We start from the raw sequence: 25,329 nt of genomic DNA, 5'->3' as shown, positions 1-25,329 counted from the left end.
GTTTCAAACAGAACATTTCTTTATGTAGTGTAGTAGTTAGTACATAGCAAAGCTTTTGTGTAAATGAGGTTGGTTTTATAACAGGCCTTCTCTCACTGTTTGTGCATTTGCGTAGTTCCTCCTGTGTACAGAGAATTTCAAAACAATTTACATATAATTTTTTATGTACAGCAGTGGTTACTTGCATCTGCAGTTACTTGTTTTTCTGAATTGCTTGCTCTCTGAAACAGTTCCCTTTACCCAAATTGGAGTTGGAATGTCTTATTGGGGAGGACAGGGGAGGGGGAGAATTAATTGGATTGTTTGCTAAAGTTAGAAGCCTTTCCTTCCTTTCCTGGAAATGTTGTACAGATAGTTCTGGACATGGCAGAGAACAGCCAGTCTTAAACTGTGAATCCTCCTGGAAAATAATCACAGAACCATAGAATGGTTTGAGTTGGAAAGGACCTTAAGATCATCTAGTTCCAACCCCCCTGCCATGGGCAGGGATGCCTCACACTAGACCATGTTGCCCAAGGCTCCATTCAGCCTGGCCTTGAACATTGCCAGGGATGGAGCATTCACAACTCCCTTGGGCAACCTGTTCCAGTGCCTCACTGCCCTCACAGTAAAGAACTTCCTCCTTATGTCTAACCTTATATCTAATGTTTAAGTTTAAACCCACTGCCCCTTGTCCTATTGCTATAGTCCCTGATGAAGAGTCCCTCTCTGGCATCCTTATAGGCCCCCTTCAGATACTAGAAGGCTGCTATGAGGTCTCCATGCAGCCTTCTCTTCTCCAGGCTGAACAGCCCCAGTTTTCTCAGCCTGTCTTCATATGGGAGGTGCTCCAGCCCCCTTATCATCCTCTGGACTTGCTCCAACAGCTCCATGTCCTTCTTGTGTTGAGGAAACCAGGAGTGCACACAGTGCTCCAAGTGGGGTCTCACAAGAGCAAAGTACAGGGGCAGGATCACCTCCTTTGCTTCTTCTGATGCAGCCCAGGATACGGTTGGCTTTCTGGGCTGTGAGCACACACTGAAGCTGGCTCTTGTTTAGTTTCTCATCGACCAACACCCCCAAGTCCTTCTCCGCAGGGCTGCTCTGAATCACTTCTCTGCCCAATGTGTAGCTGTGCCTGGGATTGTCCCAACCCAGGTGTAGGACCTTTCACTTCACTTTGTTGAGCGATAATGATCATCTCTAACAAGCTCCACAGGAGATTTTCGTCTTATAAAGTTTGTGTTGGTGTTCAGTTTGGAGTTCAAATTTAGGAAATGTTAGTTTCCTGCATGCTGAGTTGCTCTTTGTACATCCAGCCTTACTCCACTTACTATTTCTGCTACTTAAGAATAAGTTGTGCTGATACTGGATTCATAAAATCTTTTCTAAAGAAGCTGGAAAGCTCACAGCTATATTCTTTTTCACATACAGGCTCGTGTTATGTATGATTTTGCTGCTGAGCCTGGAAACAACGAGCTGACAGTCAGTGAAGGAGAGATCATCGTAATTACCAACCCGGTAAGAAAACTTGAGCTGGAATCAAGGCTTCAGTGTGCTTTCTTGACCTAATTCTAGTAGGTGGAAGAAAACGGTTTCTAGGTGACATGTGATGAAAGCCCTGGCTATCCTCCTCTGAAAAATCAGTGAATAAACTAAATACAAAGAATTTTCAAATAGTTTTGTGGAAACAAATGCAGTGGACAGTTTTGAAGGACAGGGGCCCTCTTGGATTGTGCCTACACACTTAAGAATTTATTCAGCTTTGTTCCCCTCAAAACAGAGCTGAGTGACAAGGCAGAGGAAGGAGCTAATGATGGTGGTAGCCTTTATAGCTGAATGTGTTATAGTTTTTTATATGCCTGATGTTCCACATTTTGTGTCTATGTAATCTTCCAGGTGCTTGCCACTTGCATTTAAATCTGACATGCCAGGTCCCTTCTTGGTTTTGAGTTTCTTATTCAACAACTTCAGCATTCCAAGTTTATTCAAAGAACTTAGGACAAAAATTTGTTACTAAATTTGTGCATCCTTTCATTATTAAAGCAATATGGACAAGGTACAGGGAAGGACTGGTGAAAATACTGGTGAAAATACTAATTTCATAAATTAATAGTACTTTTGAGCACTGACATTTGATTTGTGTGCAATTTGAATTTGAGTGCACTTTTATTGTCTTGTATAATTCTTACCCTTGGTAACAAGGTAAGTGTTAGTTGATTCTGATTTTGATTTTTGTGTAGTGATATGGCAGAGTGAATAGACTGTCCTTTTAAAACATATACAGACAAAACCCATCTGATCTTGATGCTAGGTTTTATTTATCTGGTTGTATAGGAAGCATGGGTTCTGCAGAATAAACTAATTCTTTGAAGAGCCTAGTCATGTATATTCCTGATAATTTTTAGTTTCACTGACCTTAAATATTTGAAGAAGGTATTTAATAGAACCAGCACTTTCTTGTATAGTATGCTATGCTGTTGCAGAGGTAATATCTTAAGTTAGTTTGGGAGTTCAATGCTGTTTCACAAAAGCAGGACTAAAGAAATAGTTTACCGCTTTTAAGCTAGTTCTTGCTGAACAAGACATCTGTGTGTTAAGGTTACTTAAAAGCAAATAAGACTTCTAGTTTTTGCTGTCTATGATTGAACCTGTGAGATGGACTGCCACAACTGCTCTTGATCTTCTTTGATGTGATAAGTTTAGATGGCAATAGCATAACTGATGAAAGTCCACTGATGATCACTCTCTGAAGTGTAGCACTGCAAATGTGACTTCTGGCTCAAGATGTCATTGCTCTTGCAGTTAATCAAGCTAGTTGAATTTATAATCTGAGGTGTCTAGTTGCTTGTGTTCTTAAGTGTAAGCTTTCAGGTACATGAGAAAAAGGAAATTAATTTGTTATTTTAATAACTGATTGATCTTTACTGTTTAAAATCTTGAATAAATAAGCAGGCTTCTCCTTACTATGTGCAGGATTACCTAAAATTTCCAAGAACAAGATAATGAATAAACAAATACATCTATTAAAAGGCAAATTAAGAAAACCCGGAATTCCATAATTGCTGTCTAGCATACATGGTTCCAATTTTCAGCTGTGAGTTAGCTTGACATGTAACAATGTGTTTAAGGAACAGCTTGATTTAAAACAGAACAGGCTTATTGCTGATAAAGTTGTCCTGGAATTGACTTTGCTGAACTGCTAGTGTATGTAGAATATTTGTTTAAAAAAAAAAAACCAACAACAGCCAAATAACAGGATGTCCCACTGAGATCAAAGGTGGGCTGTCTTGGTTCTTTCCAAACTAATAGCGTGAGATCTGCCTCTGAAATTCAGTGTAAACTAGAGTGTCTCCAGATCTTGCATGGCATGTGCCTCTCAATCTTGAGATTCTCCTTAATATTTTTGTGGGTTATAGCTCTCATTCACCACACACCTCTGCATCTTCACTAAGTGAAGCAGAGATTTTACAGATATTATCAATAGCTTAATTCTTTGGGTCTTGTTTCCTTATAATCTGTTGATTAAAAGTAATGCTTTGGAATTGGCATGCTAGTAGCTGTGTTTTGATGCAATCTGTGTCCAGACAATTGACTGGTTTCATGAAGTGCTGAAAATCAACCTTTTTCCACCCTTATGTTTGTTAAATGTAAAGTCAACAGTAGCTGTGTGAAGCAAGAACAGTCTGTGTTCTATATAAATAAGTATCTGCTGTTTCAGCAGATTTAAGTGAATTTGTTTTTGGTCATGCAGTTGTAACTGTATTTTGAACATTGCATTTGACAGCAAGGCAGTGCTTCCTCCTGAGCTGTTTAAAGCATGCTGTGGGATCTGTCTAGCAAAATTATTTCTATATTATTACTTCTTCTAGGATGTTGGTGGAGGCTGGTTAGAAGGAAAAAACAGCCAAGGTGAAAGAGGACTTGTTCCAACAGATTATGTTGAGGTAAGTGACTACACTGCTCTGCACGAAGAAAGCAGAACTACTGAAAAGGCTATCCTCTGGTTCGCTGATCTGACTGTACTGCTCAAACATAAAAGTTCCAGTGTTAAAGCTTAGACTATATAATCTTATTGAGCAGCTGTAGCTGGCTTTGGAGACCAGTGCAAACATGCCATCCAAGCTACTGTGCTTTTTAGTTGTTTCCCAAGAAATACAACAGGAGTTTATCTATAGTGAATACTGGTGACCTGCAGAACATGAGCTATTTTAGTCTGCTGCTGGGTTCGGGGGCCTCGTGGTCCAATAATTATTTTGTTTTCCTATCTGAAGATACAGATATGGAAGTGAAATGAGTAATCCGTGTTTACACTGGTGTTGCTGTGGCTGATTTGCCACATGCTCATAAATCTCTGGAATGGAATTCTATTTCTGGGGCTCAGGATGTAGTTTCCTAAATCCAGAGACTACTCAGTTTATATTTTTCCTGAGGGCCTGTGCTGTCTCTTTGGTGTGTGTTGATCTGCTCTTTGTTTCAAAGATGAGTAATATGGGGGTGGGAATGGAGTGGGGGTTTCAATGCAAAGACTGGAATCCATTTCACTCTTGGAGAGCCCAGTGTCTATATGCCTGCAGATTGCCAGTGGGGTGAAGACTCTGGCTGTAATTCCTGCGGCCTCCTCTTGTGGCACGTCCCTCCCTTCCTTCACCAGTGCCGTGTTCATTAAAAAGGTGTGTGTGTGAGGGGAGAGGAGGAGATGATGCTGGCTCACATGACCGTATTTGTCTTCAGGTGCCTAGCTCATGGTCTACTAGCTTTTGGTTCTCCAAAGTTGCTGTCCCAAATCATCATTTGGTTAATGGAAGCATGAAAAATATTTTGCTACTTTTTCAGATTATAACCGAAGGTGCAAAAGATGGAATTACCTGTGGTAACTCATTAGCTGACCAAGCCTTTTTTGATTCCCTTTCTTCAAATACAGCTCAGACCAACTCTGCTGCAAAAAGCAGTAATCAGGTATGTCTCGTGGCTTTTCAGTGGAGTATGGCAAGTTTTGTTGACTTAAGTGCTTGCATTCTTTAGTTGTGCTGTACCATATATGTGAACCCTCATAAAAAGTACTAATTAAAATAATTGTGTGTTCATTAGGGAGTACTTTTGTTGACTATTCATGATGTGTGACTGTTCAGACACTGTCACTGCTGGAAAATTTTGTACTCCTAACATTATCAGAAATAGAGCAGTTTTATTCTTTCCAGTCTGCAGTCATCTAAATCTGTGACTTCCTCAGTCTCTGTACATCAGTAAGTGTGCTAGTGAATTACTTTATTTTCAAGATATTTGTGTTAGTATGCCAACTTTTTAAAGGAATCAAAGCTTAAGGGTTTCTTTTTTGTTTGTTTTTGTTTGTTTGTTTTAAATGTCCACTACAATTGAGTGGACTATGCATCAGCAGCCAGACTGAATGGATATACATCTTTTCCAGAATTTGAACGAGGGTTGCTTCTTTGATTGAAAAAGATGAAGCAAGTTCACGCGTTGTCCGCAGTTGGTGGAGAAGAGGTTGATTTTGGTTTTGCTGGAAGAACGCTTTTCTCCACACACACCCCCACACACACCCACCCCCCCCCCCATTCCTAGCTTTTTGCCTGGTGTGTCAGTTCGTTAAGCAGCAAATATTTAGTTTCAGATTAGAAATCGGAGGACATACATTATCTTAAACACAAGCTGTATATTATGGTCTACAGACTGCTGCATGTCGCACATGTAGGAAGAGTGAAACATTTCAAAGTCCACAGGTCAACAGAAGTACAAAATCTGCTTTTTCCAACATCAGCATGTGAAGGTCTTTTTGTTTTGGAAAGTAAATGCTTTACTTACTGTAGCAGCTGGGGACACGCACCTGGTTTGTGGGTCAGTTAAATATCAGTTACAAGTTTTCTTAATTGTAACTTTCACCAGGGGACTTTGTCACGAAGTGAGATCTCTTGAAAACTCTACATGGAGCATTTTTGTATGACAGTGAATGTAACAGTTCATAAACTGTATAGTGCTTGATTTGTGGTTTCTTTTATTCAGACAATGTATTTTTGTAATCACACAAATAGTGAGAACTCCAGACCCCAGCAGTTTCTGTCTCAATGTTTATAACTAATTTTTTTTTTATTGATGCCCAGTTAATATTTAGGCTAAACACAGAACTCTTTAAATGCCTCATGAATTTCTCATGTCAGACTGAGGCAAGAACATTGATTATAGGTTCATTTACTCTCAGTAAACCTGCAGTAATTTGAAGGTAGCGTGGGAACCTCATTTCTTCTGCTCTGTCTGTTACACTTGATGTAATTTTGCCTCCTACAGAGTTTCTGGCTAAACTTTACTTTTGGGGAAGCTTGAAATATTTGCAGTAGCTAATTCATCTTTTTGAAGGAAGAGAATCATAGGACTTAATTTGATCTAGGATGAATTACTTACTAAGATAATAAACAGAATATTTTGAATGGTAGTAGAGGTATCTGTCAGAGCTTGATCTGTGCTTAACACAAGGTACTTGTGCCTGGAGAAGGGAAGAAAAAAGTCCTCGCCTGTATAGGGGGGAAGGTTAAAATTAAGGTATCTATTATATTATAAATGATAGAGAATTACTATGGCAACCTAGTTTTGGAAGTTGCATTTCTAGAGGAGGAAAAAGCTTGAAAATATAGTCACTTTACAGTTTACACAGGATCAGCAGTTTACTGGCCCTGTGATACACACAAATTGCAGTTTCTTCATAAAAAGCTTTGGAAAGAAGTAACTTGAGGCAAACAGCTTGTCTCCTCTGTGTCAGTGCCTTACTCTTACAAGCGTCCTATTCTCCATTTTCCCTCAAATGCTGTGTGAGACAGTCAGGAGAAACAGTGTACCAGAGTGTATTATAGTAAAACTATATTGCTAACATTAATAGAAGAGAGAGAGGAGGAGAGCATGCACCTGAATGTGGCCAAGGCCATGCAAGATGCGGGGGAAATTTCCTCAGGCTAGTGTGTTTGGGTCTCTTGTTTTCCTGTTTTCTTTCGTTGGTGGTTTGTTTTTGTTTCGTTTTTGTTTTGTTTTTGTAGCAGGAACCATCCTGTTTCATGGTCAGGATTTTATGTCATAAATTATTTCTATTTTCTCACATTTGTTGGAGTTTTGTTTGTTTGTTTTTTTGTTTTGTTTGGGTTTGTTTTGGTTTTTTCTTTAACTGAGTTCAGTAACTGCTGTTTGATGATATATATTTTCTAGAAAAACTGCAGATCTTGATTTGAAGACTGCTTTCTTCAGCTTCTGACACAGATCTGATACTTTCTTCCAGTGGTTTATTGCTAATGTGAATTTAATTTGTATACTGAGCAGCCTGCTTCCACTTTCTGGTGTTAGGCCTTTCTCCCAGATCACAGGGCTCTCTAGTGCATGGTATCTTCTCCTTGCAAAATTCTATGGCTAATTGTCCTCTTGAGTAAGAAATTCTATCTGTTTGTTCTATCTGGTGTAAGACACTTTTTCTGCCCTCAGAAGAAAAGCTTTCTTCTGCAGTCTCTTTGATCTTATGACTTTTCTGTAATGTTGTTGTGGTTTAAGCCCAGCCGGTAGCTCGGAACCACGCAGCCGCTCGCTTGTTCCCCTGCTTCTTCCTCCCCCCGCTCCTGGAGGGGTGGGGAGGAGAATCAGAAGAATGTAACTCCCATGGGTTGAGATAAGAGCAGTCCAGTAACTAAGGTATGATACAAAACCACTACTGCTACCACCAATAACAATAATGATAAGGGAAATAACAAGGGGAGAGGATACAATTGCTCACCACCCGCTGACCGATACCCAGCCCACCCCCAGCAGCGATCTGGGCCTTCCGGGTAGCTCCCCCCAGTTTATATACTGGGCATGACGTGCTGTGGTATGGAATACCCCTTTGGCCAGTTTGGGTCAGGTGTCCTGTGTCTGCTTCCTCCCAGCTTCCCCTCCTCCCTGGCAAAGCATGAGACTGAGAAAGTCCTTGGTCAGGGTAAACATTACTTAGCAACAACTAAAACCGTCGGTGTTATCAGCGTTGTTCCCAGGTTGGAAGTCAAAAACACAGCACTGCACCAGCTACTAAGAAGGAGAAAAAATGACTGCTGTAGCTGAACCCAGGACAAACGTGTACATTGGATGATGTGAAACAGGTTGACAGTGCTGTTCTGGTGTAGAAAAGCCTGATGCAGTGGAAGATCCCTTTGATTCCTGTAATATTGCTTCACAAGGTTATACTGAGTTGTTCATCCCCTGCACACCTATTTTAGAGCCATTGCTTATACAAGTACAATCTTCTGCTTTGTGGGTATGACCCTTCTCCTAGATGTATTCCTCTGCATTACATTGTTTAATATGACTTTGCCCAGGCACTTGGGATTCGTGTTCAGATGCACAGTTGCAAGCAATTGACTTACTCTTTTCAAGTGCTTTAATGAGTGACTAAGTCAATATATAAAGCACTTCATCTTAAATAAAACAGAATAAAATGGCAGATTATTTGTCAATGTAAAGAGAATTGATGCTGGAGGTGGCACAGCACTGGAAACTAAAATGTTCATAGATGTTTTCTGGTGGATTGAATAAGAAAAAACTGCATTCCTAAATGCAGACCTTTTATGCTATCTATTCTATTTTATAGTAGCATGAGGGTGTAGAGGTTTATTACAACAAGACTTCATAAAAGCACTTTATTTTAAATAAACAGGATGTTTTGGGATTTTTCTTGCTACTGCTGTGCTGAAGAAAGTACTTTCTGTAAATATGAAGTCACTTAGCATACATGTAATTGCACAACACCCCTGCTCCCCAATTTCAGTAAGTCAAAAGATGTTTTAATTCTTATAACAGTAAGTTAAAAAAAAAAAAAAAGACCCAAATTGTTGCATAGTCTGTCAGTGCTACATCTGTCAAGTTGAAATGTGTGAGTGTGGGGCTTTTTGGTTTTCTTTTTTAAGAGACCAGTTAAACCACGGTCTTGTGGTTTAACCCTGGTAGACAGCTCAGCCCCACCCAGCCACTCACTTCTCTCCCCCATCCCAGTGGAGTGGAGAATTGGAAGAATAAAAGTGAGAAAACTCTGGGTTGAGATAAAGACAGCTTAACAGGTAAAAAGCCACACATGCAAGCAAAGCAAAACAGGGAATTTACTCGCTACTTCCCACCAGCAGGCAGGTGTTTAGCCATCTCCAGGAAAGCAGGGCTTTGTCATATGTAATGGTTACTTGGGAAGACAAATGCCATAACTCTGAACATTTCCCCTTCTTCCTTCTTCCCCTTAGCACTTACTGCTGAGCATGATGCCATATGGTATTGCTGTGGACCCTCTCAATCTGCTTGCTGGCTGGGGCACAGTGAGAAACAGAGAAGGCCTTGACACTGTGCAAGCACTGTTCAGCAACAAGTAAAACATCCCTGTGTTATCAACACTGCTTCCAGCACAAATGCAAAACATATCCCCATACCAGCTACTTTGAAGAAAGTTAGCTCTTTCCCAGTCAAAACCAGTACAACCAGTTATATTTGCATGCAGACTTGGTCTGTAACTCTCTTTCTGTCTTAGTTTTATTTGTAAAGTTCTGAACTGGTTATCAGTTTGAGAATATATCTCAAATGGCAGTGTGCTTCTGAGAGGGCTTTAAAAAATTTCAACAAATTTCTTTTTTTAGCTTTATATATTGTAATTTTGCTGGCATATCTTCATGTGCCCCAATAGGTCTAGGGGAATGATGGCAGTGCAGTACTGCATGTAATACAGAACCCTAAATCATTCCAGTTTTCCCAGATCAGTTTCTACACATGCATCTCTCTCTCTCAAAATAAAACTACCTTCTTCCATCTGTCTACATCCTTCCCTCAAACAAGAGGCTTTTGGTTTCCTACTGTGGAATTCGTAACTTTTTGGTGTTAAGAAAACCTCATCAGCTCAAACACTGCCTTACTTCCTGCCTGTCCCTTTCTAAGAAGGTTTTTTATTGTTGTTCAGTAAATAATCTCCTGAAAAGTAATTAATAAGTGATAATTAAAGAGCTGCTATTGATTCATTTTCTTCACTGAGAAAGACAAGATGACCACAGCAGCACTTTGGTGGTGTGCCTTACTTTGGTTTGACACAGATATAAAGTGACAGTAGAAAAGGGGCACAGAGGTACTTCCTCAGGAGGAGAATTCTGCATGACCCTTGGCACTCTTCCTCTTCCTCAACTGATTCCTTGTAGCAGTAGTGTCCCAGCAACACCTGCCTTGGTTGAGTTTGCAGCTGCTCTTTTAAAGAGCTACCCATAGAAGATAGCGGGGAGATTAAAACAATCAGAGGAAGCAATGAAGCTAATTATACACAAACAAGAGAAAAAAATTACTCAAGGTGACTATTTTTACACTCAGAAAAACAGATAAAATTTAATGTTAAATCTGCCCACAAATGTGTGGTTTAATGTGAAAAGTCTTAAAAATTATTCCACAAAATGCAATTTAAGTAATATTTAGTTGTCAAAGATGGAGGCTGTTATATGGCTTTTGTATGGGACTTGTTTTGACCTTTTAGCCCTTGGACAGAGGAATGAGAAATCTTTCTTCTCTGTCAATCTGCTGTTCCTTTGAGCAGCAATGCATGGTGCTAATTTTAGACTGTCATTTGGAACAACCAGTGAGTAAGTATATCAGCACTTATGTTTTTTCTGTTTGTTAGAATTGCATATCTATATATATATTAGTTAGTTACCTGTAAACTCTTGTGGTATTAGAATAATGCTGACAATAATAGCACTGAAATGAATCTAAATTATGGCACATAAACATCTTGAAATATACTGAACACATTTTCTCATTTCTGATGAAAAATGAGCAATGTATTATTCTCTTGTAGTATTTGATGCTGAGTTGCTTACAGGGGCTGTTGCAACAATGGATATACTGTTTCACACTTCTACGTAGTGTTTCTCATTGCAGTTAAGAAGTTGTTAGCTTGGTGGCATTTAGAGCCTTCATAATTAAAAGTATGTGTGGAAATACAAACATTAATGTAAAAGTCATACTGAGTGGTATCCTCCAACTGTTGGGATTTTTTTTGTCTGTTTTATTGTTGGGGATCAAGACTAGTGCTTCTCAAGTCACAGGTGTACTTGCATTTATTTTGCATGTGTACCAGCTTCAGAAACTGCTGTTGTAACAGCAATGTTCTCTCTCTCCATTCTAAACCACAACTTGAGCTGGTTTTTCATTTATCTCATTTAAAATGTTTTAAGTTGTGAACAAATACTAGCTTTCCATTTTAACAATAGTGATTATCAGAGTTACTTAAATTTCATCTAAATTAAATCTAAATTACAACTGTATTGGCCCAAACTATTTCTCCTTATTAAGAAGCTAAAACTTTTAAATCTCTAGTGGTCTGCAAACAAACTGTATGTACAGTTAGCCATAATGTAGTCTGACTAGTTACATGGGTAACATGCATGTTTGAACATAGGATAGAAATGCTATAAATTTCAGTACATTATTTATTTTAGCCCAGATGTTTTTTTCCTCCTTTCCTTCCTCTCTAGAGCTTGAAGTCTAGCCTTTTTTTCTATAGAAATAGAATAGAATAATGGAATAGAAAACTAGTATTAAAAATGTATACATGAAACTCAAGTGGAGTACTGCCTGTCTGTTTCAGAATGGAAGTGTATCACCAGCTATGTTGACGCAAGAGCTGTAGATGTGGCTTCACAGTATTTAAGATATGGTTAGCTGCAAGAGCTATTTTTATAAGTTGCGTTTGTAGAGGAGTTTGTTCCCTTTTCTTGACGCTGATTCTCTAGCCACTGCCAAGGTTACTTTTGTATGAAGATGACTGTACAGCTCTTCCTACTTCTGGATAAAATAAGTATCCTGAGAGTTTGTTTTTTGTGAATTGCAGATTTGTCAGTTAATTCCAGTGTGATCTTAGTGAATCCGTGTTTCATGTCTTCAGCTATGTTGTGGGCAGAGCTGTAAGGCTTCATGAGTAGGCACGGGAAGCAACCAGCATAACCCTCTCGTGTTTGTATTGTTTTATCCAGTGGTAAATGTGAAATCTCTCAGGATAGTTTCAGTAAAAGAGAAACTACTACACAGTTGTTGAAGGATATGAAAATAAATGAACTGTCTTGTGTGTAGAAAACCCTTTCCCTTCAGAAAACTGTGTGACTTGTGCAAAGGCAGGGTGAATAAATAGTGGAAGCATGTAGTTTGGTGTGCAGAAGCTGGGGCTGCTGCGTAGATGTCAGTTGTTGAACGTGCATAAGGAGGACACTAAAGAAGCTATTCCTAAAGCTTTATGTTGTATCTTTTCCACTCTTTGCAACTTAGTGCTGGAAAGGCAAATTCATTTTTAAATTTGCATACCAGAACTTCCCCCCACTCTGAACTGCTATGAGGAGCAATAAATGTTAAGATTGAAGAAAATAAATACAGTGGTCTTAAGAGTACACTGTTCTACTTATGTGGAAATTTTGACATGTATGTTAATATGTTGCTGTAACAGCATTTCCATTCTCTGACTTTGCTGTGTGTGCAGTAAAGTAGAAGTATTATCGTGGGAAATGTGACTCACTCATGTTTGGTTAAGTCCAGTTTGTCTTGTTAAACCAGTATGATAAGTTACCTTATAAAATAAGCAGGTAGGTTCCCCATGGAAGTTACAATTAAAGTTGGTTATGGATTTTGGAAATTATTACTTCATTGATTAATAAACCTTAACTCTGCAAAAATGTGTATGTTTGTAAGATAAAGTGTAAAGTTGCCTGTATGTGTGCATAAGTTATGTCTAGAAGGGCATAGTGCAAAAGACACATAAAAACTACGAGCAAAACTGGTGGGTTAGAACTGTTTAGAAGTTTAAAAAAAAAAAAGTGGGGGGAGAAAAAAATACCCAGAGTATTTTATGCTAGTTTGGCTTTCATGATTAGTAACTTCTAGTTCCTCTTATAGATAATGCAGATAATGACACTAAAACATCCTCCTTGCCAACATGTAATTTGAAAGCAACTCTTCTCCTCTCCCCCCCTTTCAATTTCAATACTGCGTTCAGACTGGTAACAGGAATTTGTGACCAATGCTTGCTTAACTGAAGTGCCACACAGTGAGTTAGTACAGTACTGGAAACCATGGCTTGCTTGCTTTGAAATGAATCGCATTGACGTATTAAAAAGTAACTGTCCAACATGTGACAGTGATTGTACCAATTCCAACTATGGAGTTGTCTTGGGTTTTTTTGTGGGCGTCCCAATGGAACACAAAGGTTTGAGCAGCAAGTTGTTAAACTGCAGTAGTGTGCTCGTTCCTCAGCTTTATCTGCACTCCTGCCCTCAGACAAAATCTGACTATTGAAATAATCAATTTTCCACAATTTACAGTGTTTGCATGCTCTTTTTTCTTGTAGCTGTGTTTTCATTTGATTTCTTCATGAGGTAGCCTTGTGGTCTAGTAGTTTGGCATTGACTACATAAAGAATACTTGATAATGCCCTTCTGTGAGTGTTTCTACTTGCTTGCACAGTTAGAGTGGCATGGGGCACATGTGTTGCATGATCCCCTTCACCACAGGAGGGGGCTTACTGCAGTATATAGTTTCCTTCCTTATTTTTTCTTTTAAGATGGAATCACAGGCATTTGTAACTGAAAGTGGTGAGCTGAAAAGCCTTAACCATTAATGCTCTTTAAACTCTTCCACCAAAAAAAAAAAAAAAGGCAACAAGGGAAATCCCTGTCCTGTTCCCAGACAAAATTAGAGTGCGTTTCACAAAAAGGAAGGATAAAGCCTTGTTTAATCTTTGTGGCCTGATACTAGGATGTCTAGAGAACATCAGAGAGGAGCAGGGAGTCTTTCTTCAGTTTCTGGCATTGCTGTGACTGCTGCTTGGAAAACTATTTTAAATTTCTCATCTGTGTTTTGAGAAGAAACCATTGGGGATTGAAATCAGCTCAAGAGAAGACAAGGATATGAAGTGGTGACTTGATTGCCATTTACATGTGCAGGTGTAAAAACAGAAGCCTGAGAGAGCACCACTGCATAAACATACATACAGATTTTTTTTTAATGGCTGAAACTTGAAACTAAGCAAACTTAAAAAAAAAATCATTTTTAAGCCATGAGGGTAACAATAGATATGTGATTTCCCTCCCCTCATCCCGTCACGGAATATTCTTAATATGTATCTTTCTAAAAGACAATTTCGTATTTCAGACATGGGGTTTTTTTGAGCTGAATCAGGAGTTAATAGATGGAAATCCTGTGCCTACACAGTGCAGAAACAATGCACCTCTAGTCTGCTTTGGCTGTGAAAAAATGGAAGAACTGTTCTGCTCTTCGTGGAAGTAACGCGGTTCTTCCACCGGTGGTTTAAGTTTTATGTGTGCTGAAAGCAAGGAGAGTCCAGTGAGTGTGCCCTGGCTGTATGTGGTTTGTTAGCAGGCAGAGCCTAGCTCCTTTGCAGAGACTATTTTATGAAGGGGGGAGTGGGGCTGGAAGTAGAGGTTCTAGATGGTGGTTTCCTCTGGAAGGAAGCAAGATGTCAGGAGCAGCTGAGAAACAAATGGGTTCCTTAAATAGCATTGCTACTGCTCCCTTGCCAGCTGCTTCTGGAGGTCCTCTTTCCTGTTGCTTTCATGTATTTATCCACAGGAACATTCTATTCTGTGAGTCTGTAAGGTTGGCTATCCCTTAAAGTCTAGCCCATCTCTGCTTTTGCTTTTCTTAGAGGATTTCTTTAAGGAGAAAACATGTTTAAGTTGTACAGTAGAAAAGAGGACCTTCCCTTAAAGTGAAAGAAGTGCTCAGGACCACAGTGCTAAGGTAATGATATACCAGAAAGAAAGCTTGGCCATAAAGTATCATGGGCATGGCAGCTACTTCATCTGCTAATGTGCACACTTGTTCTATGGTAAATACATCACAGTGACTGCAGTTCTGTGATTGCTGCAGAGCAGGCTTTTAGCCCTTCACATTTCTTCCTGGTGGAAAACAGCTTGATTTTTAGGTGACTGTTCTATATTTACTTAATTTTTTAAATATATCTATTCAAAGGCTGTTCTGCAAAGAACTTGAATTTAGTGTAATGCCTGAGTGTAATTTAGTGCAATGCCTAAGGCTTTGTCTCTGTGCAGGTAACTAAGGCAACAGTAAAACTGGAGAGGTATGTTCATTCCTGTGGGCTATTCAGCTGAGCCACCATGACTTTTCGTGTATTTTCTGGCATTTCTCTGTGCTGTCTGTGTTTTCTCAATCCCTCTTCAAAAGTGTAACACTTTTCACTGCGGATTTGGCTGTCCTGGGCTTCCCTTGATCTAATCAGACTTACTTTCTCTACTTTCTGCTTCAGCACAGCTTCTGTCTGTAAGAGTAGTTTTCAAGGTGTATTTCTTGCAGTTGGAGGTCTTAATTTTTCATGGCACAGTTACCTAGGTCTTTTTAGGTGCTCAACTTAATTTTAGCATTTGAACATCATGTTTGTTTTGGCTTTTGTCCCTCAGGAGTAGAAATGGATCTATGCCTCCATCAGGAGCATCCATTAATATGAGGAAGGAGTCTGCCAGAAACAACTTACTTGGCTAAGAGGTCAATAAAAGATTTTTAGTCAGGGCAGAGAGACACCTCATTGACTTACCTTAGCTTTACTGCCTATAACTCTGTATTCTCTGGAAAACAGCAAAGATATAATTTCTTCCTATGTGATTCATTATATTTATTTGGTAAAGATACTGATGTTCCACCCCCAAGCTGAGGATTTTCCTATCGTGGTGGATTTTTTTCCCTCATTCAACTATTATTAGATCTTTATAAAAATACTAGACTTCTACTCCCCCAGTCCCCCACTAGTAATGATCTGTTTCTATAGTGAGTTTGAATCTGCCCTTAATGGAAGACTTCTAAAATATTTAGTAATGTGTTCCCTCTGTTGTCTGTTCCCCAAATAGCCGCCTTCTAGATCAGTAAGAGCGAGCAAGTCTATAGTAGTCTACAAAAAGGAAAATCAACTGCCTTTAAGGAGTTTATCCTTTAATTTAATCTCAGTGTATTGGTTTGATATTACCTGAAGGAGCGAAGAGGTGCAATGTTTCATTTGAAGGCTGATTAGTTTCTTAATTATGTGTGGTGTGGCATGCATTTTGGTGTGTTTGCTCTGAGATTGCTTTCATACTTGGATATTGGGTGTGCTGTATCAAGTCATGTTGACTAAATAATAGCAGCTTCTTGCAAGGACTTTTTTTTTGGTGCTGATTAGAGGGAGATCAGAGGATTATCAACTTCAGTTATGGAAAACTAAAGGTGAGAGAACATGCAATTTAATCACTTACAAAATACTTGCTGGCTTAATTAGAGTTCGTTCAACCCAAGCTAAGCCACATGAATGGCTTCTTGTTTGGAATCTGTCAGCTGCTGAGATTCATGGAACTCCTGACTGGAGTTGAGGTTACCATTTTAATAAATGCTGTGTCTTTACTTGGTCCTCCACCGTGCTATGGACCTTAAGGATGGCAGGCCTGGTTCCTGAACCCTTCTCCACATCTGCTACCGCTTAGATGTGTCCACAGTGTGTATGCAGGTAGGTGAATGTTTGAACAAAGATTGGTTGGACCTAGTTGATTCTATGAAAGGGGACCTGTAAATGCTCTTTGAGGGGTGTTGTCTATATGCACATTCCTAATTCACCTCCTAACCTCTTCTCCAGTGCTTCAGAAAGAAATGTGGACCCTTTGGCTGAAAGGAGCTGAGTGGGAATAATGTATCCCACCCTTTTTGCAGCATATGGGTGATATACCTAGGGGCAAGAGTTTACCCCAGAGCTTTCTTGGACACCTCAGAAGTAAAATTTTCTGATTTGAATAGTGCTTCTTTATACATAGATAGAGATAAGGCATCTGAGAGGGCAATTCAAGTAATCCATTTTCCCTTGCTACAGAATTTAGCGTACGTCAGCAGTTGTCTGTAACTTTGATGATGGCTCTTGTCATTCTTTAATAGCGTACCCAGTATTAATATTACTGCCTCCCCCTTGTTTTGCAGGAGATCTTAGGGTTTCTTTGCCACCCACCCATGTACCAGATTTCACAAGAACTGTAGTTCGTAAAGAGGAAAACTTTGCTCAGCCTTTTAGCAATCATCCCACTTCTCATGTTTCACTTGCCAGTGATCAGCACAACATACATTGCAGAAGTACAGGCAAATGAATATTATGCAAACTATTCTTCTCTAGGTGCTCTAAGCTATGTTAGGAGCAAGGGATGCTGTTCCATGTAGTTGGGCTCCAGTGTATCTGTTTTAATTTAGCATGCCGTCAGTCAGAGTTTATTATCTTTGCATGGTTATTCCTCTTTACAGAACTCTTAACTGGTGAACATCATAGGAAGAGCAGGCTGGGATAAACTACCAGCAACTTCTTTGTACACTGAGAGTGTAGTACTGTCCAAGAATTAGGTAGACATCAATGATATTACTCCCTTAGGGAGTAGTGTTTGTTCTTGCATCAGTTTCATCTTAAAAAATAAAAAGAAATAAAAAAAGTCTCCCAAACTATCAGTATAGAAGCTGTCCTCATAATGTCTCTCACTCCATCAATTCCAAGAGACCCACTGACTGTTGTGAGTCTTCTCAATGGTGATTTCCCCCCAGCTTGGGGGCTTGGTCTTAATTTCCAGATCCTGGGGATTCTGGACCTAAAGAACAGGTGTTATATGATATCAACAGCATTTTCAAGTCTTAAAGGTTTGATAGTCTCTGTAAAATCTGTCAAATAATTTCATTGTAAGAAAAACCAAAGCAAGAGCTCTTAGTCCAAAATAGTATCTCAAAGTTGAAATGAGAGGAGAGGCTTTTTAGTGGAGAAGAATTGAACGTGGAGTAGCTGTACCTTTTTTGTTTAAGAAACAAACTTATTGAACACTTTTTTCGGAGAATAATTTGTTTTTTAGTGAGAATTTTATTAAATTTTCTGTACTGGCGTATGTTCCAAGATTCATGTGCATGTTCTAGTTTAATAGAAATTAATTTATATTTGGTATCTCTTTTTTTATATGATGTTTCATGATTTAAAACTATGCACTGGCTTCTGTAGGTTTTGAGACTTTCCTTTAAAAAACCCAGTTTTTCCCTCTACTGAACACGGCAAGCTTTGTAGGCTTTGTTTTGCCTTCCTTCCCCTTCTCCTCCTCTTCCTCCTATGCTTTGGGTGTGTGGGTTTTGATTTGTGTGCAGTTTTTCTTAGTCTCTGCACTCAGTCTGGAGCAGACTGCACTTAAGTAGTCAATTCTTTTTCAAAGTGTAGTGTTAAAATCAAGGATCTGAGGAGCATGCTAAGCTATTAATCCAACTTACTGACAGATGAACTCGACAAATTGATGCAGTAGTTAGACATATGTCTGCTCTACAGTCTTGCACTGAGGTTTCCACCTCCACAACAGCATCAGGAGAAGGGTATGTGTGATTACCTTCACCAGAAGCTTATGCTGAGAGAGTAGGTCTACAGGGAGATGCCAGACTGTTCCTTGGCAGATGTTTGCTTCCTTCCCTCGTCTTCACTGTGAGTGCGTTAAGCTCTGACAGGGAAGCTGAGCAGGTTGCTGGCCCTAACTGTCACAACAAGAGTGATGGTGTGGGTGGGCAATTTATGATTTGCTTTTAGTGTAGCCACTAATCTGAGTTTGATAAAATAAGCATTTGGAAAAAAGTAATCCTTGATTTTTGAGGGTTTTTTTTTTTTTTAATGTGCTTAATTAGTCCATGGCTTTATGTAATTAATAGTTCATATGCACCATGCTTATGGTGTTGGTGTAAAATAATAACCATGAGTAAGAGCTTTTCCTAGCACTGTTGGAAGAAATAGTTTAATTTCCCTGAGGAGGTGTAACACGCTTATTAGTATGCATTGATGTCACATTGCTGGAAAGCTGATCAGTTCATCTAGGTGCGTACTGTATTTAAGAGTTGTGTGGCTGGGAATGTAAGATTTGGCAGCTGCTCCTAAATCAAACAAGTGCTGAATGCAAACTCATGTTCTATCAGCAGGAAATCAGACTTCAGGAAGTATGTGGTCTTCGCTCATTTCTTCAGCAGTTTCTTCTTTACTTTTGTCTTTATACAATGTAGGCAAACAATGACAATGATCCTTGGTCCAGCTGGAACGTTGGGAAGTCTGGGAACTGGGATAACGGAAACGCTGTTGACAGCTGGGCAACAAAACCTGAAAGTGCAGCTAGCCAGAGAAACAGTGCTTCAAATAACTGGGAGGCGGCAGCAGCGTTTGGTCATCCACAGGCATATCAAGGACCAGGTGCACTAATAATGCTCTTTATTTTTGAATAAATTAGAGTAGGTGGACAGTAGAGGTAAGAATTGCTTAATCTTTCCTAACTATAGAAAAATGGCTTATTTTAAAAACAAAACCAGTTTCCTAGTAGAACATTGCCACGTGGGTAAACTGAACACTAAAATAATAGGCTTTTTAAATAAAATTAAATCAGACCCACAGTAACAGACACCTCAAACTCTCAAATTTGTATGGAAACATGGCAAGCCAAAGTCTTGTGCATACGTGATCTATTCTGAGGCATGTTGTTCCGCTTGCATCACTGGAGCTTTTAAACACTTTTGAATTTGTGCCCTCGGGCCTTTGAAGAAGTAGTTTCTTAAATCCTTAATTTTAGGAAGTGGCTAGCCTTTCAGAAGGCTTCTCTACATTTTTGTAGTAAAAGCCTAAATTACGAGGAGAACATACAGCTGGGGAATGCTAACCTGGAGTCAGTGAATATGGAATTCATCTATTGAATTCATCTTAACATACCAGCATCTCTTCTTTCTTTTTATTTATTTTTTTTTTTCCCGTCTCTCCCCCAGTGGATTTCTAGTGTAGTGTTTTGCAGGTTGTATTGGTGGAGGAGTTGGTTGTAGTTGTGGAGGAATCATAAAACAGAAGGCTGAACTAGATCTTAATATATTTGCCTCATCGGTTATTTGCGTACGAGTCCTGAGGTAGCTGCTTCTGCTTTTGAAGATAAAATATTTAACTTTCTCCTTTCCCTACCCCCCTGCCCTCTCCTGTGCTTCAACAGCTGCTGATGACGATGAGTGGGATGATGACTGGGATGACCCAAAATCAGCTTCACCGTCTTACCTCAGTTACAAGGAGACTGACGCATCAGAGGCTGGGGGAGTCCAGCGTGGAAATTCTCGTGCAGCCGCTATGAAGTTACCACTTAACAAGTAATGGAAGATGGAGGGCAAATGTGTATATATTGAAGAGAATTGGAATTTTTCAAGATGTTTAAATGTGTGGCCATTCAACCTTCTATGTAAATACTACAGTTTTGGGGTAGAAGAGGAGATGAGTTTGTAGTTTGGCATTCTCCCTGTGTGATCAGACACCACAGATCCATGAAAGCCTGAAAGTACATGACAAAGCTGTGTAATTTTAGGAGGTATTATACAGGCAAATGACACTTTTACAAAATCTGAACTTCTGGACCTACTGGTCTTTAAAATTTAACTGTCTTTAACACTATGTGCGTGCTTAGTGAAAATGAAAGGTGATCGATGGCTTGTCCGTACAGAGAGACTGATCAGAGCTGCTGCCCCAGAGTTCATGAGCACTTTTTTGTCGCTTGGAATAGGAAAAAATTCTGCTCTCCTGTGTTCGTGTGTTACCCACGTTGATTCTTGAGCCACAGAAAGCTTGAGTTAGAAATAAAAATCTTCCAGAAGCATGAAGCATTGTCAGGCTTATACTAGCATTATCTCATGTTACAACTTAATGTTTGTTTACTCTAAAACTATGTTATTCTGAGAAGCTGCTGTTTCATAATCTTTAAGTGGATGAAAGCAGAGTGGAAAAGTATTGTAGCATAATGGTCTCCTTGGGTATGTAACTAAAATCAACTGGCTCTGTGTGGCTAGTCATTATTTTGTTCATCAGGGGACGTTTTGTCCAGGTCTGCAACCGTACATCGACATAGTGCAAAACCATTTAGTATAACCAGTATAAGCATACCTTATTTAAGAGCATTATCTGTCTGTGAAGTAAGTCCTACTCTACTCCTCATGTCTGTGCAAGCAGGTAATAGCTTGGCAGTACTTTAAGGGCTAAGCGTCTTCCTAATTAGGAGGACCGCCGTTTGCTTTTTATATAATGTTTTATGCAGACTTTAAGAACGTTACAGTAGTTTTTCTCTGTAATTGGTGGATAAATTATTTAACATAACTCATGTTTAAAAGCACTTGATAAATCTGCAGTTTGTCATCCTTTCAGTGATTGAATCCTCATAATCTGAAATGGCAGGGTGGCATGCATGAGGGTCTCTGTGTGTGCATTTCCAGAGTGGGTGGACTGCAGAGGAGTGGCAGATGTTCTTTTGTGTCCTCCTGTTACGTTTGTTCTGATGGGCTGCAGGGCAAAGATAACTACTTTGCCTTGAAGAAGGAGGCTGTATTACACAAATAAAAGCTGGCTGTCAGCCCCTAAAACTCTTTTGCTTTTTCAGGACAAATTGTTGGTTGTTCAAGTAATCCGTATCAATTCTTTTCTATACTTGAGAAATACTAAGGGTTTTTTTCCTGCGATGGCAGGTAATTCTGCATATGTCAAATGAAGAAAAATACAGAATAAATGTATCCTTTTGTTTTATTGTTAGATTTCCTGGATTTGCAAAACCTGGGATGGAGCAGTATCTGTTGGCAAAGCAGCTAGCAAAACCCAAAGAGAAAATTCCCATAATTGTAAGTTGGGGGTGTGTGTGTAGTTTTTGTGTGTGGGTGGTGTGTTTTGCTTTAGGTTTGGGGGTTTTTGTTTTGGGTTTTTTATGGATTGTTGCGTTCGGGGGTTTCGGGGGCTTTTTTTAGTCCTCCCCGCCCTTTCCTTTTTCCCCAATTTAACTTTCAGCCTCAGGGTTGCTATATGTATTTGGGTCAGAAGAAACTGATACTGAACATATAATTAGAAATAGAACTGTAGTAAAAAAACCCCAATCACATACCATTTAAGTGTTTTGAAGTTGCGGTAGACTACATTTTATCATTGAGGAATTTTTCAGCGTAAAGTCTTAAAACCTTCTTTCTTTTAAGTGTGCTGATTTAATTACTATTTTTGGAACTTTTTTTTTCCTCATGCTGGATCTATATTACTTGTGATCATGAAAATAAGCCTTTTTCAGAGGAAAAGCGAATGCATTACATTGTCTTTTGGTTATCTAGCTAGCTATCTAATAAACAGCAACTACATTCATAAAGATTTGCAGTATTCAGTCATGATGGTCAGGTCAACTTATCTATAAAACCCTCTTCTGGATACATGCTGTTCTAGTGAAATGTAGTGCAAGTAGAAAACCTTAGAATTCACCACTCCTTTGCTATTTGGGAAGAAATGTGAAATACAGAAGATAAACACAACTGTGGTCAATCATCTCTGGCTGCAAGAAACCCCTCAATTTTCTGGCTATCGATCTCTCAATTTTCACTTGAGAGTTTCCACTGATTAGAGAGAAAGTATTTGTCTCCTTGTTTGCAGGTGTTACAACTTGATATATTTAAAAATACTTGCAATTTCTTACAGATTGGTGATTATGGCCCAATGTGGGTTTATCCTACCTCTACATTTGATTGCGTGGTGGCAGATCCCAAAAAAGGTTCTAAAATGTATGGTCTCAAGAGCTACATTGAATATCAGCTGACCTGCACTGTAAGTGTATCTGAAACAGGATCTTCTGTCTTGCAAATGTGGGTCATTTTTACATATAAGTAATACAGTTAGTGTGACTTGGTTGCAGTGTTATAATAGTAAGTCATGGTTGTCACCATGTTTTTTCTCCCAAAGAGTTACTTTGTTCTGTCATTTCAAGTTCTTCTGTAATTACAGATTCAAGGCTCTGAATCATAAATCTTATTTACATTCCATGTATTTACTATTCTGGTCACACTTGTTTCATGTCACTATCTGTAAATGCCTGTCACAAGTTCAGAGTTACGTTTCTCTTGCAGAACACTAATCGGTCTGTCAACCACAGATACAAGCACTTTGACTGGTTGTATGAGCGTCTCCTGGTTAAATTTGGATTAGCCATTCCAATCCCTTCTCTTCCAGACAAGCAAGTAACAGGTAATTGTTCCCAGTTGCGAATTCATGGGATGGGAAATAAGGAGATCACTTTTTGACAAGGTTCAGTTATTTCTTACTCTTTGTTTTTCCCATTATTTTTAAAGAAGGTATCAAAAAGACCCCAACCTTTCACCATTCAAAGTTTATGATGAGTTGTGATGGTCTACTGATAATAAAATGTCAGCACTAAAAGCATAATTTCAGAACTCAGGTTTAATTATCTAGTCCGGTGATTTAAAAACAGAAGTAATTAAAACCAAAACCAAACTAGAAAAATCCCTAGTTACTACAGAAGAGAATATTTATTATTGGAGAGAAGAGATAAATACCTACGTTCCATACTTGCTGATTATCTGGAGAAATAGTTTTTTTGAGGGCTTTTTTTGTGGGGGGTGGTGTTTGGTGAGGTTTTGGGCTTGGAGGTGTTTTTTACATTTGATTGTGTTACTTTGTAGGAGCTCCTGGAGCAAAGCTCCTGTGAGTAAAAAACCCTGACAAACTGGGGTTTTTTTACTCACAAGTAAAATGTTGCAGCTGTTTCTCCTGTTGCTTGATTTCACACTTGATTTTAAAAAGCATCTTTCATTTGTGTAACATTCTGCTCTGGTTTGATATCAGTTCAGCTTGACTAAACTCTCTGAAGCTTATGGAAATCTTCTGTTCTGACTTCAAGAAAAGTGTGATAGGACCCTTTAAATGCTCATGAGTTCAGTCATTGCAATTGATTATGGCAATGATTGTGCATTTTCAGTAGTCTCTGGCTTCCTTGCCACACAACAGTATGCCCGAGTGCATGTGAAGAAAAGAATGGACACCTGTATATGAGGAAAATGCATTACTTTTGCCTATTTCCACTTGTGTGTTTTCTGGCAAGATTTGTATACAGCCTTTAAGACAACCAGTCTAAAACAAACATACAAAAGCCGGAACGTTGCCAACCACATGGCTGCGTGCATCACTGAAATGCCACAGCTCTGCTGTGTTTGAAGAAAGCTAAGCATTGATGTAGTTGCTGGGATAAATGCCAAGGAAACTGAAAAGTGAGGAAGGGACTTCCTTCCCTTAGCCTCATGTTTAGAATTTGCCAATACTTTTATTTAAACCATGCATGTGGACTAAAAGGAAACCAGAAGACCTGATGGGGTCTCTAGAATTCATCGTAACTATATCTTAAAGTTTTGACTTTGGCATCACAGTTAAACCTTGCTTGTGGATTTCTGTCTTCTGGAGTCTGTGTGAAAGAATAGTTTGCCTCATGCCAAAAATAAAAAAAAGCATGCCTCATTTTCTGGAGTGAGAAACTAGAAAAAGATGGTGCTTATCTTTCATTGTGCTAAAGAAGCTTCTTTCTGAAGACTGTCTAGAGAAGTATTTTTGTCCATTGATCTTGGCAAAGCAAGGCTCTACACATAGACTGACTTTGCTCAAGATCATGCTTTTACTGATGATGATATGCCTAATGACCAGTACATAACTTCCAAATTACTGTTGTGTTTCTTTGCGTTCCTTGCAGGAATGCTGTTGAGATTTCAGTGTGGGGTAAAGATGGAACAAGTATTACTGAAGGTTATAGAATGTCTCTTCCACAGTAGTTGATTTTTTGAGGGGAGATGGAAGGGTTAAATTTTTTTTTCCTAGGTAATTTGCAGTAAAAAATTTGCATTTTACCATGGATAAAATGCACCCATAACCAAACTTCATTTTTCACTAGTTGGGCTCTTTACCTACTAGTCTTGAGAGTTCCCATATTTGCAATTAAAAAAAAACAACAACACCCACCTAAATGCCCACATAAAATACTCAACCTTGTGGAGCTGCTGCCATAGTAACTATAGAGTAGAGTTATATTGAAGGAGTACACACGTTCAAGGTTTGTCATTTGCACTGCTATGGAAATTAGAAGAGTGGGGTGCTGGAGGAATCTCTCATTCCTTTCAAATACATCCTATTCACTGTATGCTTAAGAAGTCTGATGTCATGCATTTTTTTTTATTGGAAAACACTCTCAAGAAGGCACAGTTTGTGCTAAAGCTAAAAGGTTCTTAAGAATAGACAGTGATGATGCACTACTGGTTTAAAAAAAAAAGAAAAGTTACTTTTAAAATAGTTTGTGTTTAAAATCTCTTCACTACCAAAAAAATCAGTCTTACATGTATGTATTGTAACTGGTTTATACATAAAATTTACTAAGATTTTTTGAGGGTTTTTTCCCAACACATTAATTTACCTATATAGAAATATATTTATGGAAGGTGCTGCTTTTTGAATCAGTGATT

The 25,329-nt window shown here is 39.0% G+C and overlaps 1 protein-coding gene across 4 annotated transcripts in view; it reads left to right on the top strand.

The window, feature by feature from the left end:
• Window positions 1-25,329, top strand: part of SNX9 (sorting nexin 9) — a 97,294-nt gene that overhangs the window by 51,788 nt on the left and 20,177 nt on the right. For 3 of the 4 annotated variants that reach the window (XM_030498869.1, XM_030498870.1, XM_030498867.1), the window contains exons 2-9: window positions 1,414-1,500; window positions 3,852-3,926; window positions 4,816-4,938; window positions 19,057-19,240; window positions 20,016-20,169; window positions 21,594-21,678; window positions 22,511-22,636; window positions 22,936-23,053. In XM_030498869.1, coding sequence (XP_030354729.1) covers window positions 1,423-1,500; window positions 3,852-3,926; window positions 4,816-4,938; window positions 19,057-19,240; window positions 20,016-20,169; window positions 21,594-21,678; window positions 22,511-22,636; window positions 22,936-23,053 — 943 coding nt within the window. In that variant the 5' untranslated portion in view covers window positions 1,414-1,422. The remainder of the gene's footprint in view (window positions 1-1,413; window positions 1,501-3,851; window positions 3,927-4,815; window positions 4,939-19,056; window positions 19,241-20,015; window positions 20,170-21,593; window positions 21,679-22,510; window positions 22,637-22,935; window positions 23,054-25,329) is intronic. The other variant, XM_030498868.1, reaches the window with a different exon arrangement.

The sequence above is a fragment of the Strigops habroptila genome, chromosome 10 (assembly GCF_004027225.2).
Source record: "Strigops habroptila isolate Jane chromosome 10, bStrHab1.2.pri, whole genome shotgun sequence".
NCBI lineage: Eukaryota > Metazoa > Chordata > Aves > Psittaciformes > Psittacidae > Strigops > Strigops habroptila.
The sequence above is the reverse complement of the archived record's forward strand: the minus strand, read 5'-3'. Positions and strand labels throughout refer to the sequence as shown.